General features: G+C 37.8%; 1 protein-coding gene across 1 annotated transcript; it reads right to left on the reverse strand.

Moving 5' to 3' along the window:
- Nucleotides 1–3,586: 3,586 nt before the first annotated feature.
- CEP15 (centrosomal protein 15) lies at nucleotides 3,587–15,908 on the reverse strand (the record flags this gene model as incomplete). Its single annotated transcript, XM_082848101.1, has 4 exons — nucleotides 3,587–3,721; nucleotides 5,890–5,964; nucleotides 14,321–14,444; nucleotides 15,856–15,908. The coding sequence occupies 4 exons, from the start codon at nucleotides 15,906–15,908 to the stop codon at nucleotides 3,587–3,589; spliced, it is 387 nt and encodes a 128-aa protein (XP_082704227.1).
- Between the last annotated feature and the right edge of the window lie 2,810 nt (nucleotides 15,909–18,718).

The raw sequence follows: 18,718 nt of genomic DNA on the forward strand, positions 1-18,718 counted from the left end.
CACAATGCCAGGTGTCAAATCCACAAATCAATCCTGTCCTTAATTGCTGAAGTTTGACATGTCCTCATGTTTGTCCCAGAAAACTCTAAGCATTCTCTTATTAGCAATAGAGAATTAAATTTCCTACGTAGACAAATTAACTTCTGAATTATATGAGAAACAAACAAAAACACCACCAGAGAGAGAGCGAGAGACACTTTCTTATTCCATCTTAAAGTTTTCTCAAACTAATTTCTCTCCCTTTCCCTTTCTCCATATTTTTCATAGACTTTATTTAACTGTTTGAATTCACCATCTAGTTACTACCTTCTCTGAAGAATAGATTTTGGTCAGCAACTCTTTAAAAAATTAACTTACTATCCTAATTAAAGTGGAAGAGGTCAAAATAGACTACTGCAGTGAAGGGTGTTTTAAGCCATGTAGGTATTATGTTTGGGCAATTCTTGAAAAGGGGAAAAAACTCTTCAGGGAGATTTAAAACTTTATTTTGTTTTAAACAAGAGTCTTAAAAAAAATGAAATGATGTGAATTGGCTTAGAATAAAAAGACAATAGACTAAGGAAGGAAAAGAATGTATTTTGTAGATAAGCCAAATTCATGGCCTTGTGCATTAAATTTTACACAGTAAAACCTTACACTGGGTTTAAAGCTCAATATCTTTCTCCTGCCTGAAACTGGTGATTGCATACCCTGGTTTTTCACGTACCCCTTCCCCAGTCTACTCCCAGTGTTTCCAGTTGTCTCCTAAGTGACAAAATAGCCTCCAAATAAGTTTAATTTTGAATCTAAAATAAATATACCCAATACATCTTTCTCTCTCTTTTTTTAATAGAAAAGGGAGGATGAGGCAGAGAAGACAAAATGGTAAATACAGTTAAAGATCATTTTAATTCTCATCTAAGTCTTAAGCTGGCAAGTTAAAACACCTTATACATAAGGCAGAGAAAAACTGTCCGTTTGACATCACTTCCATTCACACTGCTCCCTACGCATGGGAAAGACCAGATGTCTGGTTTCAAGAGTATTGGGCTTTTTCCTGAGTACTTAGTAAAATTAATTTTTTGAAGTTCAGAGAAAAACTGCAGCTCCTTCTGAACTTTAGCATTTTATGGTTTAATAATACTCAATATCATACACAAGAAGTGTTCAGCAGAAAATGATCTTTGAATAGGTATGCATTTGCAACAATCCAAGAAAGGCTATGAAAAATTCTTGGAACAGGGTTTATTTTGAAAACCTCGTTATTCTAAAAAAAACACCAAAAAACAAATTCATAGTTTTCATAAAGATTAGTGGGTACAATGTAGTGTATGGTAAGGGCACTGAATAGGGAGGAAAAAGTCTCAGTAGATGACATCTCTTTCTCGTTGTCGGATTCCTACTAATTATGTACAAAATGTACATTAGATACTGTATTTCTCTCCTCCTTACAGAAAACAATATTTGGAAATTCCTACGTAAAGCTAATTTGCCATGAGGAATATAATGCCCTTCAACGGGGTATCTAGGTCTCTTCGGGATTGTTTTTTTCTTTAAACGTACACCATGTGGTGCAATCTGTTCCATTCTACAAGAAGGGGGCTGGGGGAAAACTCTGGGTGGGCCAGGAATAAAGTCCCCTCTGGGAGTTTTTGAGGTACTAACTAGAAATGGGGGAAATGGTACAACTGAAGCCTAGAAATAGCTTCCCTTCTGCCCTAAATCATAAGCCAGGTTACATTAAACTTAAGGGTTTAAAAAAATATAAGATTTAGCAAGTTAGTCAATTTAGGGGAGAAAAAAACCTGAACCTTTCCTGAGATGGTTAAATTGCTATTCATTTTGTATTTTAATCTAACCTACTGGTGCTTTAATTTACAGAACTCAAAGGAAGCGTAATGCTCAAATATTTGAGGACGGCTCATGTATCAACCACTGTTTAATTTTGGAATATGCCTACTTGCTTGACACAATATTTTACCATCTCAACAAATGTTTAGCCTTTTTTTCACTTGACTAAAGAGAAATAAGTTTCACATCGCTTCATTCACCTTCTTATGTGCATATGCTGGGAAAGATTGGATGTTAAAAAAAAAAAAAAAAAAAACTTCCTCATGTTCTCTCTACTACATCTAAATCTGTTTACCAATTCAAAGCTGCTAAAAAGCCCTGCATTCTCCTGCTAAATCAACTGGATGGCTAGAAACCAAACTGTAATGTAACAGGAAAAAAAAAAATATATCAATTTATTTTCGTGACAGAACAGTCTTGAGAAGGTATAAAACGGTTTTGGTCCCTATGCCAGTTTTCTTTTTTCTTTCTTTCTCTGTCTTCCTTTTTAAAGCGCTTTTGGCTTTTAAGCCAATCCTTTTTATAGTTATATAACAGTTCTAATATTTTGTGACATTTTGTATTGTGACACTATAGATGAAATTGTCATCGGACTGACACTCTGTGCTGTTTATTCCTTAATTACAACTGTTAACACTGTAGAGAAGTGTGCTCATCTGCCAGCACATGCTATGAAAACAACATTATTGTTACCCACACCAACACCCACTCAACAGGATATTTCCAAGATGGTAGTTTAAAGGAACTTATCAGCACAATGGACTTCTTTTTTTTAGCTCGTTCTATTGTCGTCTTATAAAACCACAAACCAGTTTAAAATTGAAAATCTTTCATTGTGATGTGGACTCCTAAGCAGGAGCTGCTTTTATAATTAGAAAAATCAGAATTTTTTTTTTTGAGCACTCCAGCAGTGGTGGATTGAGGAATCCCAAAGCTATTGAGGGTTGTGACCCAAAAGTTTCTGACTGACAGTTGTTTGAGAAATAAAGAAAAGAGAAGGGACAGGGAAGGATAGATTTAAAGATGAAAAGATGAGAGAAGAGTTACTTGTGTTCACAGGGTTGGCAATCTTTAAATAACCAGGTCAAAATCCAGCGACCATTCCCAACTCTAATAGGTGTCCTTTTTCAGAACCCAGTCTGAGCCCTCCTGAAACTGGCTACTTATTGAATGCTTGGTAGTTTAGTTCTTGCTTCGAGAATTTTTACAGGTCCAGTGATCTATGGGGACAAAATCCTATGAATCTATTTCCTGATCAATATTATTATACTAAGCGATTGTCACTGTCTTTTCATTTGTTAAAAAGCTAGAAGAGTGAGCAAACAACCACTTGGATCCTGAGCCTTATCCCCATAACAAAATAACTGAAAAGTAAAGATTATAGAAGATGTAAGATCAGAACTACTGGTATTCACTGTTTAGGTGATAGTGACAGTAAATGACTTTTTTTTTTTTTTTTTTTTTTTAACAGCACACAACGCTCATTCAGCAGCTTATTTAATCAACAGTCCACCTTTCAGTATCAGCTTTTAACACTTCCATGGGTTTGGTAGAAAGCAAATTCATGACACTGAAAGAGTAGTAGGTCTCCCAGTGATGGCCTGAAAGTTCCAAGTAGATTCTCAAATCTTCATTGTCATTGAGGAAGTAATGAGACAATGTGAACATGTCTGATTCCTAAAGTTCCTGCAGTGATCTGCATATTCTTTAACACTCAGCTTTCCTAAATAGGTTTTTCAAATAGTATGTGAAGAAGCTATTGCTGCACCTCCTTTTGAATGGTATCTTCTGCTTCATTTGGATTTTCAACACCAATAGGATATGGTGCTCTTCCTAAAAGAAACTGTTCCCATTTGGGAATATATTCTTCTACTGATGCCCAGTAAAGAGTCTGGAAAAAAAACCAACATCCAAAAGTAAAAAAGCATATCAAGCAATTGAACTTGGCTCTTCATAATAGTCTAAATGTTTATTCACTTAAGTGTGTGTGTGCGTACACACACACACACACACACACTCACACATATACGTAGAATGCACTTCCTCTACAGAATATTTTATGTTAATTTTAGAAAAAAATCTGGCTACTTACTAGTGTTAATTTTCAAATTTCTCAGTAAAACTAGAGCCTGGCAGAATTACAGGTTTTACAATTTTATTGTGATTTTACACGCCCTCTTGTGGCCAATCTTGTGATTATTACCAGTAGTATCAGTTATGGCTACACAATCATTAAAAGTTTTTGTTTACTGTTCCCAATCCCATACTAAATGATTGCGCATACTAAAATTATCACAATGAAATGATTCAACATGAACAACTGCTTTAGAACTAACAGAAAAAGATGTGACCTGGATGAGATCAGCACCTGAAATATAAGGGGCATGCTAGAGGACTCAGGTGAACTGACCCCGTAATTGTAGGGGGGAAAAACATTTAAAGTTATGCATCCGCAAAATTATGCACCCGCTATATCTTTTAGAAGAGCACCTGATATGGCAAACTGTAACTTCTTCCCACATTTTTTTGGATAATAACAATAATATCAACATCATCTAGCTATTTTTTTTTTCATCTAGCTACTTTTAATTCAAGTAACTTGGAAGTTGAGACGCTGTGTTCCTAGACTGACTGTAGCAGTCTGTAAGCTGTAGAAGCTCGAACTGCATTGCTGTATGGCATCTACACGCTTGCATGGTTTCCTGGCTGAGTACCCTAAGGAGGCCAGAGAAAAGTCAGATGCCAGAAGCTCTGTGTCACAGGAGGGCATTTGATATGAGATCTTCACTATCCAGCTCATTTTCAGAATCAGTCAAAGAGTTAGATAGCATTGGGGAGCCATAATTATTCACATTGAGCATTAAAAAGGTAGGGGGTGGGGGCAATTCCCCGCCAGTCAAGCGATTAGGACTCAGCACTGCCACTGCGGTGGGCTCGGGTTCGATCCCTGGTCAGGGAACTAAGATCCCACAAGCTGCCTGGTGCAGCCAAAAAGTAAAAACTAAAACATAAAAAAAAAATAAGATGCTATTATTAAAAAAAAAAAAGGTATGAGGGCTCTGAAAGCTGAAAATGATGAGGGGTTCCATGTATCTATGCATCTATGCATGTGGTCTGAGAAGTAGCCTGACATACTTAAAATAAAGGTCATCCTGCTGTGCGAGACTAGCTAAGAAAAATACCAACCAAGGCCTGTGGTTGGGTGTTTCTCCGCCATTCACGGCTGGATTAACCCCTATTGTGTGGGCCCTGTACGGGCCAGAGTAAGGTATTGGAAAATTCAACAAAGAAAAAGACATGCCCAAGGCGCAACTTTGAACGGGAGTTCTTTCTATCCTTGATCACTGCCTTTCCTTATTACTCTAGATGACACAGAAAATTGCAGGGCAAATTCTCAGCCTTTAATTTTTGAGTCTATTCACATCACTGGTTAGGAAGCAAACAAAAACTGTATGGAAAAAAGGTCATTAAAAATATAAAATCAAACTATTCTATATGTAGCAAATTCCCTTTCAGCACACATACATTCATACACCAAATACGGTTTATTTTTGCCAACCATCTTCCCAATCTGTTCTTGAACTGAGCAAAATCAAACAGACAAAAGCCACGCTATACTGCATGATAATATGCATTTAAATAGCGTTGGTTGCATTTTTGGTGAAGAGACTGAGCTGCTACTTCTAACATCAGCCAACAGGAAAAGCATTTTGGTTAGGCTGTCATCTTAAGATTTCGTGCATATTGTCTGTTAGGATTTAACAAGAGTCGTTTCTAAGTGACTCGGTGAAAAGACACAAGGTCTTGATAAAATTTTCACTTGATGTAAAATTTTTTTAAAACCCAGATACTTACAGATTACCCACTACATACAAAGCATGGCACTGTGGACATAGAGAGTTCAGTGAGACACATCTCATTTATTTTACTGAATGAAGGAATCTGGGATATATACATACACAGCCACTTACAATGCACTACTAACTGAAGAGCCTCTCTTCCTTTTGTTTTTTTTTTTTGAGGGTCTCTTCTTTCACATTTGTTCCTTAAGATTCTCACCTCAAGAGAAGCCACCTCAGGCGGTGGAACTGGATGATTCTGGGTCTGTAGAGACTTCTCTGCTGCTTCTATATCCTGTAACAGAAGCATTTTCAAAACAAAATGTATTTAAACCACACACACAAATGGCACCTGTAATACCAATATCTGTATCCCAGATCTCTAGCTTCAACTCTCCTCTGGATATACAGTTTGAACTGATGGACAGGCACTGACAGATCACTGCTTAATTAACCGGTTTCAAAGAGAGGATGCAGGGTTTCTTATTTTAAAATAAAAGGCAGGGATGGGGGTGGTACTTCTAAGTTCTGCCTTTTTCATTTTAAGTAGCTAGGAAATGCCAATAATTCTTGGAAAAAGAACTTCCTCTAAACTGCTCAGAGTACTAACTTAGCTTTAAAATCCTTTAAAAACAGCCAGATGGATAAAATAGTCAAATATTCCGATACGAAAAACAATCAGATACTCGGACCCATGCTAGGCTGACCTTCAAAGAGTTCTAGTCTGCCCAGATAATGCAAATGGTATATGAATGACACACATTACATTTGTTCAATATTCCATTTTTTAATTTTATACTTAGGCAAATACTTCCCATATTGAAAAGGTCCATGAGGTACCTGAGTACTTTGCAACAAGAACCTTTCACTACGCTATCTAGATTTTTAGTATCAGATTGCTAAGCTAATCTCAAAGGCAAGTTTTATTGCTAGGTAGTATTGATACATCCTTCAGCTGATGGCATTCAAGTATCGTGCGGTACTTCGTAGTTGAACTTGTAGATGTTTGTGTTTTCTCTTACGTTTGTAGAAACACAAGTGTACTTAAGGTTGATTCATACGTCAGTAGAGATTTTATCTAGATCTGTACATAAAGTTCACACCCAGAAATGTAAGACTTTGCAAGTTGTTAACAGAAATATTCGAGCCCTGTTAAATAAATACTCCCCAAATCAGCACCTGTGTTGCCTTGTGCTTCCTTAGGTTTCTCAAGTTTCCAGGGTGTTGGTTGAAGGCCATGTGAATTTTGTCTCTCCTTTGAGCTTAGTGAGTTGAGAGAAGAGAGAAAGTTCTCTGCTCCATGTACAAGCACTGGAGTGATCTAAGTACAGGGCTGTTGGACAGAAGGAGAGCGATGGAAAAGGGCGTGGGAGTGGGGTGTGAAGAAGCCAACGCTGAACAGGAGAAAAGAGATAGCAGATGGCAGCGGCGGGAGCAAGGAATGGGTGTGAAATGGAAAAGGGAAAAACAGGAAACTCCCTAAAGGGACTCCCCAAAGTTGCACAACCAGTAATGCACCTGCTGTCTAGAGGAAGGTGATTTGAAGGGGAAAGACAACAATTTAGGGATAAAATGCCCATCTATAAGCATGTCTCTCCCATACTAGAAGTTCACGGCCAAGACTCAGGCTTAAAGAGCTCTTGATGCCGATGATACAACAGACATGGGAGACCAAGTCTTCTGATTACATTGAAATTTAAGAAGGTCCTGGAAGAACCACTTTTTACTTCTAGAAATCAAACAATAAAAATCAGAACCCCAATTTTACCATTATTCTAAGAACAGTTACAAAGTTATCTTTACTGGGAGATCTGGGTGCCACTAGCACCTATAGGCAAGATTAAACATTCTTCTTAAAGATCAGAAAATAAGGATACTGAATACCTCGTAGAGAAGAGCAGATCTGCAACACAAAGAGCAGGAGATGAGTTTAGGAGGAGGGATGTGTGGCCTGGAAAAGCAGGCCTAAGTCAGCCTCACCTAACTGTCCCCTCTGCAGCATTTCAACAAGGGATTATTACCCCTCCAGAGAACGTCTTCCTTAGCTTAAGTCATATTTCACTTTCTTAGGTGTTTCGCTTACCTCTCGGACTCCTTCTCCTCAGCTGGCTCCTTTTTCTCTGGTTTAGTCCTCAGGGTGGGCTTTCTTAAGATTTGTGACATCTGTCCCCATCTTTTTAAGTTTTCTCTCTCCAAGACTGTCGCTGATCTAGCTTTAATTATTACTGAGGAGGGATGGCTGGCTAACTTTTCTTCCTAGCCCTTATTTCTCAACCTGATAAAACTAAACTCATCTTCTTCCACTGAATGTACTGAATGTATAACAGTGGGAATTCTACCCACTCAGATACCTATGCTGTATCCTCGAACTCCAACTGTTCTTATTCCTGCCATTGAAAAATTCAAAGTTCCCTGTATTGTTCCATCAGGATGTCTCCTCGAGCTTTTCCATGTCATTCTCAATGCTGTTTCATTCAACAAATACTTAATACTTACTTGTACTCATGCCTAGGCCATATCTCACTTTAGTTCAATCCGTACCTAACATGGAACTGATTAGTTTTGCTAAAAAGTACCTTAAATATGTCATCCCCTAGATTAAAAAAAAAAAAAAAAATTGGTACTCACAACACAGAGGATCAAACATGCCTTCCTTAGCCTGACCCCAAATCTTGGCAGTTTGACCCCAGCCTTCCATAGCAAGTTAAATCTTAATACTTCCATATAAGAACGTTCCTTTACAGTATATGCTGCCCGAAGGTAAGGGCTGTGTCTCATACAACCTTTAAGAATCTGAGAATCTAACAAAGGGCAGGGTATGTACTAGGTACTTAAATATTCATTAAGTAAATACAGACTGAGGTATCAAAGTTTCCTGAGTATAAACCAAAAACTTAAAAAAAATTTTTTTTACAAAGCACCCAAGGGGGTAGGGGGAGAAAAGGAAAAAAGAGGAGAGGAAGAAAGGCTAGTTGGCCAGCTTTACCTGTACCTTGTTGCCTTGTTGTATAGATTTGTCACTAGACCATTTAAAATTTTATATACTTAGAGAACAAATGAAAAAGCAATCCCTACAAATTTGAAAATAAAATGAAACAAACCTAACTGCTATCTAGTGGTGGCATAACCACATGGAGAATTACATCAAGTGGTCTTAGAACACAGTATTCTGACTGAGCATCCCTAGTGAGATACACCCTAATGACAAAAAGGATTGTAAAAAGTATGTTACTGAAAACCATTCTCAGTAATCACATGGGTGGTGACAGTGCTGTCTGTATCACAGGATACATTGGTATTGGAAAATTCTTTGGGAACAGATTTTTGGTTTGAGGAAAAGAAGTTAGAGGTACAAGATCCCTGAGTTTTTAAGTTAAAAGTCTTGCAAACTGGAATTCTGGAATTTCTGCTATGAGCTCCTGATGTATTTTATCTTAAAAAAAAAAAGTTGCAATAAACCCCACTAGTGCCCAGATAGAGGGCTCTGAACATATTTCCTACCAAAAGGATCCAGGGCTCCTTGGAACAATGGCCAACTCCAGGTCTAAGCAGCAAATGCACATGATGAGCCTGGAAGATTGCATCAGACCAGAAAGGAAGGAAACTGTCAGACTGTTAAGATGCCATCAGAAGCACTCAGGAGCTAATCTGACAAGGTTCTCACTTGGTAAAATTGGGACAAGTTGAGAATAAGTAGGAATAAAAATGGAAATGGATTGAAAAATTTCAAATCCCAGACAGCTCAAAAACAAACAAAAAAACAACCAAAACCAACAACACCTAATTGGTCACTTTTGGAAGATACTAGAGAACCAACCTATTATTTTGAAAACTAAGTAGAATCAAGCATTCATCATGCTTTTTCCTCTGTGAAATATACCTCAGTGTAACCAAATAATTGACGAAGGGAAGTTTATCAATATAAATAATTAGCAGTTGAATGAGAAGGAATAAAATAACTGAATATTGCTTTTTGCAACCCCTAATGAATATACTTAGGCAATGATCATCAACAACGAACATTCCAAAACGAGAGAGAGAGCCTGGCATTAGAGAAGTGTTCTTCCCCAAAACATCGAACTTCAGTCTGATCAGGCCCCTGTAATCTGCACTGATAGTGGAGTATTCCTTAGCCTTATGTGGCTGCTGAGCCCTTGAAATGTACAAGTCTGACTTAAGATGTGCTGTAGGCACACAATACACACTGAATTTTGAAGGTCTAGTAAGAAAAAAGAATATAAAATATTTACTAACCTTTAATAGCAGTTACATTTGAAATATTGTTTGAAATTTTAATAATATGTAATCTGTTTAGGTTGACGTTATTAAAAATGGTTCCTAGGAAATTTAAAATTACATATGTGGCTTGAATTATATTTCTGTTGCACAGCACAACTTAGATCTGTCAATTATAGGAATGAGGGGGAAGAGAGGAATGTGTTAAATGGGTACCTCAGTGATAGAATTAGCAATATCTAGAAACTCGACAGGACAAATGACCCAGTTCCTTTAACAAATATATGAAAAGGGGGGAAAAAACGGGCAGGGAGTACTTTTAGAAATTTAGGAGATGTATCAATTACAAATTGGATTTTATTTGGAACCTGATTGGATATTTGAGGATTTATTGTTAATTTCTTAGGTTGATACTGATACTTTGATTTTGCTTAAAATAGTGCTGATCTTTTAGTGATAAATATTGAAATATAGAAAGAGATATACTGAGGGACTTCCCTGGTGGTGCAGTGGTTAAGAATCTGCCTGCCAGTGCAGGGGACATGGGTTTGAGCCCTGGTGCGGGAAGATCCCACATGCCGCAGAGCATCTAAGCCCATGCACCACAACTACTGAGCCTGCATTCTAGAGCCCGTGAGCCACAAATACTGAGCCCGCATGCTGCAACTACTGAAGGCCGTGAGCCTAGAGCCCGTGCTGCTCAACAAGAGAAGGCACCGCAATGAAGAGCAGCCCCCGCTCGCTGCAACTAGAGAAGGCCTGCATGCAGCCATGAAGACCCAATGCAGCCAAAAAAAAAAAAAAAAAATATATATATATATATATATATATATATATACTGAAATATTTACAGATGAAACAATGCAATGTCTGAGGATTAGCTTCAAAATGATCTTAAGGGGTGGGAGTGAGGAGTATAGACAAAACAAGGCTAGCTGTGTTCCGATAATGATTGAATCTGGGTGATAAGTGCATGGAAATACATTCTTCTATTCCTTCTTTTACACAGGTGTGAAATTTTTATAGCAATTAAAAAACACGCTTCCAGTGTGCGTGATGGTATAAGTGTTACTCTCTGGTGTGAATCTTTAATCTGCTGTGGGATGCTCCCATTCTTCCTCATGCCAGAGTGTTCGTCCATCCTCCTCACAAGAGGATGTTTGTTACCACAAAGTCGCCTTTTTGGGTTAAACTAAATTTTGTGGAGGGAAAGATGGGAGAGGTGGCACTTTATATCATGAAAGTATCTGTAGAAATAAAATCCTCTGTCTTTCAAATCCATTATGATTTTGCTAAATTTCATTGTATTAATACTAATTGAAAAAATCCCTGAGCCTGTTTTCAAAGGCCGCTACCTTCTATATTTACTGACTAAACCTTCACTGTGAGTTTTCTTTACTGCTTAGATTCCTATTCATTCTTTTACTAATATGTTTGATGGAATTAGTCTCTTTCTTATTGCTCCCCTTTTAAAATCATGCTTTGATATTTTTGCTAATTTATTTTTTCAAGTGCAATTAGAGAAATTTTTGTTGGGATTTTATTAAATCTAAAAATAACTTTGTGACAACTGACTTAGAAAAATAATAGTCTCCCCAGGCAGGATTAAGGCGTATGTCTCCATTTAAATTTTCTCTTACAGCTCCCACTGAAGTGTAATAATTATCTTAATACCATTCATGCAGATCCCTTGTTAAAAGCATTCCCAATTATATATTTTATAGTTTTATTGCTAATATGAATGTGGTGATATATAGGATTGCTGTTGTTTTTTATGTTTACATTTTATCCATTAATTTTACTCAACTCATACCAGTTTTGAAACAACTTTGGCTTCTCTAAGTATAAAACTACATCATTGAAAGATGCTAGTGTTATATCTTTCTTTCTGAAAGTTAAAGCTCATGCCCTTTTAGTGTTTATGATATTGTTCAGAACATGTGAGTAAGGTCAAATAATGGACGGTGATACAGTCATCCCTATTTTGTTACTATCTTATAGGAATGCTGCCAGGTTTTAATGGTACCATTTTCAAGTGCACTCCGTACTTAAGTACCTATCCTGCTATAACTTAACCTGTTCTTGACAAAGGGGTATTAGGAGTAGTTACCTTATGGTTTCCTCATCTCTAAATTAAGGGATTAGCCCAGATCATTGGTTTTCACAGTTCCTTAGAGCCACAGCAGTGCAGGCAAGAAAGGGCTGAATGGATAGGGCTTTGGGCCGAAGCAGGTCCACTTTTATCTATTTTATATCTTTGGGAAAAGTTTTTATGCTTAAAAAAAAAAAAGACCTTTAGATAAGAATCTAAGCTATATGCTTTTTAAAGTCTCTCCCAACTCAAATTGTGTAAGCAAGTCCTGTTTATTTTACTGTCACGATAACTTCTATGAGAGAGCCACTAAGATTATACCCAAAGTTAAAGAAAATAATATGTGGGAAAGAAGGACAAAAAATTGCATATCCAGTTATTCAAAGTGTGTTTAAAAGAAAAACGGGGGAAAAACTGCGTCTCTAACAGCAAGCACTGTATCTGGGATGTAAGAGATAGTTGAAAAATGTTTATAAAAAGATTGAAAGGAAATACACAAAAATATACTAATTTCTAAATGGGCAGATGATATAGAAGGTATTCTTTTTCATCTTTGCTCTTTCAAGTTTTTTTATAGTGAGAATATATTACTTTGATAATTCAGGGAAAGAACACCATACCAAACTGGTTTCTAATGACTATGAAACTAGGTTCATTATCTTCCTTCTAGATATGACAAGGAGCTACCTTCCTTAAATTCAATCTCTCCATTATTGAAATCACTTTGCATCTAAATAGCAAATGACTCTTTCTTAAAGACCCATTCATATGTTTCTTATATAAGTCTCTCTCTCTCTCTTTCTTGTTTTTTTTTTTTGGCTCACTTTCAATATTATATTATCTCTACATACCAAGTCTCAACTTCTTCATCTGGTCCCAGAATACATATTCAGCCTTGTTTCCTGTGACTTTCCAAGCTAGTTAGCTTAGGATCCCATGAACATTATTAGTAAGGCCATTCGTTCTTCTTCTGGTCTTGAATCTTCCTTAAAAATTCAATGGCATGCCTTCCCATCTGCCTACTGAAATGCAGCTCCAGCTTAGCTTCCTCTCTGAGACCTCATAGCATATTCTAGCTTTCAAAGAGTTTTTACACTTACTCCTAAAGTGCTGAGTATTCCACATAATTTAATTAATGTTTGATCATACAAGGTCTCTATTTTGTGTGTGACAACCTTATGTCATCAACTGAGCCTGTAAGCTACTTGATCTAAAGAACTCTAACTTATACTTACTTTATTATCCTCACTTTCTGCCCAGAACTAGCTCAATAGTAAGGACCCTCTGGGCATTCATCAAATACTTTCTCATTAAAAGGAAGACACTTAATATTACCTGTACTTGCTGTAATAAGTAGCAAACAAGCCTTCAAGACTTCCAATTTAGATTTTCTGACTTTTCAGTGCAAATTCTAGATTACCCTATATATTTCCACTTAAAAATAAATATTGCAAACACCATTGGGCAAGTAAGACATATGGCAATATAGAATGCTTTGGTAGCACTATGGCTGTGACTTAAATTACTGTGGATCAAACTGCCAGAAGCTGAGAAGATAACTGAATTTTCCTCTTCCTTTATCCTCTAGTGAGGACAGAAGAGAACTACATCATGCCTATCGATGAAAATATTTAACAATAAAAAACTGAAAACACTGCTTTATAACTTAAATAATATAGCCTTACTACCAAATGTTTTAGTCATAGGATCTCTTGGAAGCTTGAATGGAAGCAAACTTTAGGGTTTTAATTATGGATGAAGCCATACAATTCTGGAAGCAAAGTATAGCAAGCAGCCAAAAATGTTACACATATGATTTTACTCCAAATGGGCACACTGGCCAAATGGTGAGGCCTTGCGCAATCACATACTTTGACCACCTCCTCCATCACCATCAAAAAGGATCGGGGAAATCTGTTATCTTAGATATGAATTCTGTGTGTTGACTGTGGCCCCAGTAGGGCAAAATCAAATTGTTTTAAATACATGATAGGTGCTTTATCGTGTTTCAGGATCTCCCTACGAATAAAAGAAGATGGAAGATAGAAGCTATGTCTTGTATTTATTCTCGCACAAAGGTGACCTTAAAATTCTTCCTGTGGTGACTGATTTTTCCTTAGCCTAAGCAAACTTCAAGTATTTTCATTTTAAAAAATGAGAATCCGTGCTTCCGGTCCAATTAACATGGGTTTAAAAAATAGACAGTACCTCATTAATTCTTTCTGTAACTCAAAACGAAGAAATTACAAAAATCAAAGTTATGAAGTTGACCTAAAACGTTTTTGCAACATGGGGAAAATATATTTAATTCAGAGAATCTTACCTTTAAAAGACTAAGGTTCCTTTGTAAAGCAGTCTCAGCTGTTTGCATCTGAGGGGTCTTTTCCTTGTTTTGATCTCCAAGTTTATTCTCCATTTGTTGAAGTAACATTAATCTTTGTGATACTCTAGAGAAAATGAAGATTATATAAAGTTTAAAGAAACATTTTATTGCTTGACCAATACACTGATAAATAACTCATTTTTAATTGCACCTCCCTTCAAGTTCAACCTGTTTTGAAAGCCAATTACTATGTCAATTGATAAGACAATGAAAACCTTAGGTAGTTCAGTATGTCTTAAGTCTTGGTAAAATTATTTTTATTTTCATATGTATGTTATAAGTACATGTTTCTGTTTTTGTAACCTCTCTGGTCTTTTGAAATTATTGTAGAGTGTTGAAAAATATCTAGTGAAAATGCAAACTGTAATACATATCCCTTTGTACACATACTTATATATACCTCCCCACACATACGTTGATATAACTTGCTATACGAAACCTTCTGCTTAACACTTCAGTACCCCTGAATCTTATGTTACACATTTAGAATTGTGCTAAACTTCCATATGTTTGAAGAAGCAATAAAAATATTTTTTTTCCTCTTTTTCCAAGAGAAAGATGATCGTTCCATATATGAGTGAGAGGCTGTGTTTACACATGCATACTCACAACAAGGTAAAACAGTAATTGAAGAAAGATGTAGAAAGGTGTAAGTAAATTATCAAACTACTTTGTTATATATATAGAGGACTTTAAAAGTTTCTCCCTGGTTATATGCTCATTTTTACAAGATTTTGGTCTTATTAAATGATCAGATGAGAAAAAAATACACAAATGGTACACCTAACAGTGTAACCATTTCCCAAATAGTTGAGATTTTCAAGAAACACTGTGTTGCATAGGGCTGTTCTTGAGGGTAGAACTAAAACCCCAGGTCTCTGAACAGTAATTTTTGTAAGAAAAATACCTTAGGAGGCCACGGTAGAGAGCCTGGTAATTAAAGGAAAACATGAGAGCCCACAATACAGAGGTTAGAGAAGGGTTAATACTAAATATAAGTGCAGGACTGGCCATATAATTTGCAGGGCCCAGTGCAAAATGAAAATTTTTCTCCTTGGCAAAAAATTATTTGGGGTCCCTTGTTAAAAAAAAAATTACTGGGGATTTCAAGATAGTGAAGTTAGAGCATCAAGTGCAGGGCCTGTGACTACACAGTCACATACCCATGAGAGCCAGCCCTTGGTAAGAAGTTTAGAGAAGTTCATTAAATACCAATGTGGAGTATAGAAAGCTTAGAGGGAGAATGAATTTATCTAGATATTAGTAACAAGAATTAAGAAGACAGAAAACACAATTAGACCTTTTAATCTTTATTATACTAGAGGGATAATGACATGCCTTAACACCAAAATCTCTCAAGTGTCAGAAAATTAAAATGACACACTTACAGATTTTTAAGTCTTCCTATGCACACAGTTTCACTAATAAAGCCAGGACAGTTTGTACATTGAGATTAGCCTTTTTAAAAAACTTACATGTCTTCGTGTCTTTTAGAAAGGCGAATTTCTTGAGCAAACAGGGACGTCATCTTTAATCAAAGCTGCCTTTATAAGCTTTCTGCTAAATAATAACATTTAAAGTTACTTCTACCACATGTCCTCAGCTTTGCAACATTTGATCATTCAGCACCTCAATCCACTGGTTCTCTCAGAAGGGAAAAATACAACTTGAGCTATAATAATGTATAAAATGAAAGGAATGCACTTAAAAACACTTCTACTCATGATACATAGTCTTCCATATGCCAGATGCATCCCAGAACACTGTGACACAGGTAAATGCAGCATATTTCCCCTCTTCTTTCTTTACCCACATTTTAACCTTCATCAGAATTCAAAACAAGCAGCTGGTACTAAGACTAGTAAACATTTTACTGAATCAACAGAAAGAAAGAAAGAAAAAAAAAACAAACCCCACTGTGTAAAATTCAACAGAGGAAAATAGACAGAGGTCTAGCGAACTACTTGGAAGACTGAGTCTGCAGGCAAATATGGTTGGGTGCAAGAGCTGAAGGTGCCTGCCCAAAGGGAGAATGCAATTTGAGCTGTAATGATGTAATAAAAAAACAGGAATGAAAATTCCTTCTTGGAATGAAGCACTGGCTTTCCTAAATCTTATTTAGTTAATACTGGTTGTCTGCTCACCGCCTGAGTGTTCAGCACTGATTTTTTAAAAAAAACTGAGCCCTTCCTTTACACACACATGGAGCGTACGACACTGAGCACTGCCAAGGGAAACAGAAACACCGTCCTGCCCTCAACGGGTTTCCTCCTCAAGGCGCCGCTCTGTTTTCAGCACCGCGGACAGCAATCACTAACAGGCTCGCCCGGAAGGGGTCGAGTTACAGATACTTTCCGACGAAATCACTGCAGGCCAATCCTCGCCGCCTTCTTCCCAGTTTCGGATGCAGCGTCAAGGAAATTCCTGGAAGTGAGTCCAAAGTAACTTCTTTTCTGTTGCGACCACCATCATCACTTCACACTAACCCCAAGACAACGTCTGCCGTTTGAACCGAAGATCCGCTGCTTCTAGGAATCATCAGCCCACGGACCGCTCAAATTCCGCGTACACTGGAAGGACTCGGGAACTTTCCTCATCACCCTACCTCTTCCCCCTTAACAGTATCCGCCCCACCAGAGCGCAGCCGTCCTTCGGACACTCGGACACTCGGGGCACTCACCCGCAGGCCGTCCTGCTGTAGGACCTCACTCACTCACTCACCGAACCCCACACTGACCTCTTCCGGGAGGGCGCCGCCGACTGTGTGGACGTTAGGTCTCGGTGCAGACCTGGGCGTGGCCACGCCACCATCTTTGCGCAAGCACGACGCGACGCGAGGTGATGTCATCACGTCCTTATAAAAGGAGGGCGTCCCTCACCAAATGCTAGTGAAGTGACGCTTCTCTGAGGAAGTGAAGGTTGGCGGAGGACTTCAGGAGCCCCATGGAAAATCCGTTTGGTGGTAGCTCCATTTCAAGCGCTTTTTAAATGGTACCTGCATGTGTTGAAAAGACTTCAGAGAGTGAAAATGGTGTCGTAGAAGCCAGAACATCACAGTAGAATGGGGAAGGGGAAAAACACTTCAGAGTCGTCCAGAGACTTTACAGTCTATTCCACAAGAGCCTAAGGAAGAGCTTCGCGGTGGGCATCTGATGCTGAGCCCGGCAGCAGAGCTCTGCCTGCTTGTAGGGCAGCCCCCATAGGGACAAGCATGCTGATCTTTCACTTCTTGAGGAATTTGTGTATCAGTCGTTGTATTTGCGTGGATGATCTCATTCAGTGAATCCCCACAACGCCTGGTGAGATGGATGCCATTCTCCTAACTTGACAGATGAGGAATCAAGCTTGGTCATTTACGTAAGTTGTAGCTTGAAGCTAGCAGAGCCTCAACAAGAATTCCTGCAGCCCTCAGGACAAACATTTGGGAATAATCCCTTAGTGCATTCTTAAACATCCTTTTCTCCCCTTGAAATAACTTTGTGAGTTACATGGTAGTATCCTGAGTTACAGAGGAAGAAGTTGAGGTTCAGGAGGGGTAATGTTTTCTTCCTGAAGTTTACTGAGTTGGTAAAGGGCAAAGAGCTAGGACTCCAATCCAGGTGTTAAATTTTTTTCCTTCCAGAATATCTACGTAAAACTTAGCTCCTGCTTCAGGGCTACTGCACTTCTATGTTTTCTTTGCTTGGAAAGCCCCTTCCCCAGATACTGACATAGACTCAGTTTCTCATCTTTCAGTCCTACTTCCTCAATGAAGCATTCCCTGAACCTGCAGTATAAGATCGCAAGTCTGTCTCTTCACCCTTCCTCCTCCTTCTCCTAGTTTACTTTTCTCCAGAACACAGCATCATTCCATGTATTTTATAATCCCTTGTTCATTTGTTTACCAGTGCGCCCCCAACTGGAATCTGAACTTGCTTTTTATATTTTTGTCTCTTCTATTTGCTGAGCAACTAGAACTGCCTGACTCTAGGTGCTCAGTAGATATTTTTGAATGAATGGATGAAATAATTCCCCCGTGGTAATTCTGTCATAATTTAAGAGAGGTCTGTCTTTAGTTGCTAGGACTTTTGATTTAGCTGTTTCACGGTGTTACTTAGTAAAGATAAAAAATAGACCTCTGCATGGTCCTGTGTTCTAGGAATGAAATGGAGCTTTGGCACGGTTACAAGGCATTCTTGTTTATCTTTTATGGATGTTAACAAATAAGGATTTTGCTTAAATTGGTAATGGGTTGAAGTTGAGAACTGGAAGATGGCCCATTAAAGCATTTGGATGTTGCTGAAGACAGACTTTACTCATCTCCCTTCTTTATGTGAACTTGCATAGTGACACAACTGG

The sequence above is a fragment of the Leucopleurus acutus genome (assembly GCF_964270905.1).
Source record: "Leucopleurus acutus genome assembly, chromosome: 10".
Lineage (NCBI taxonomy): Eukaryota > Metazoa > Chordata > Mammalia > Artiodactyla > Delphinidae > Leucopleurus > Leucopleurus acutus.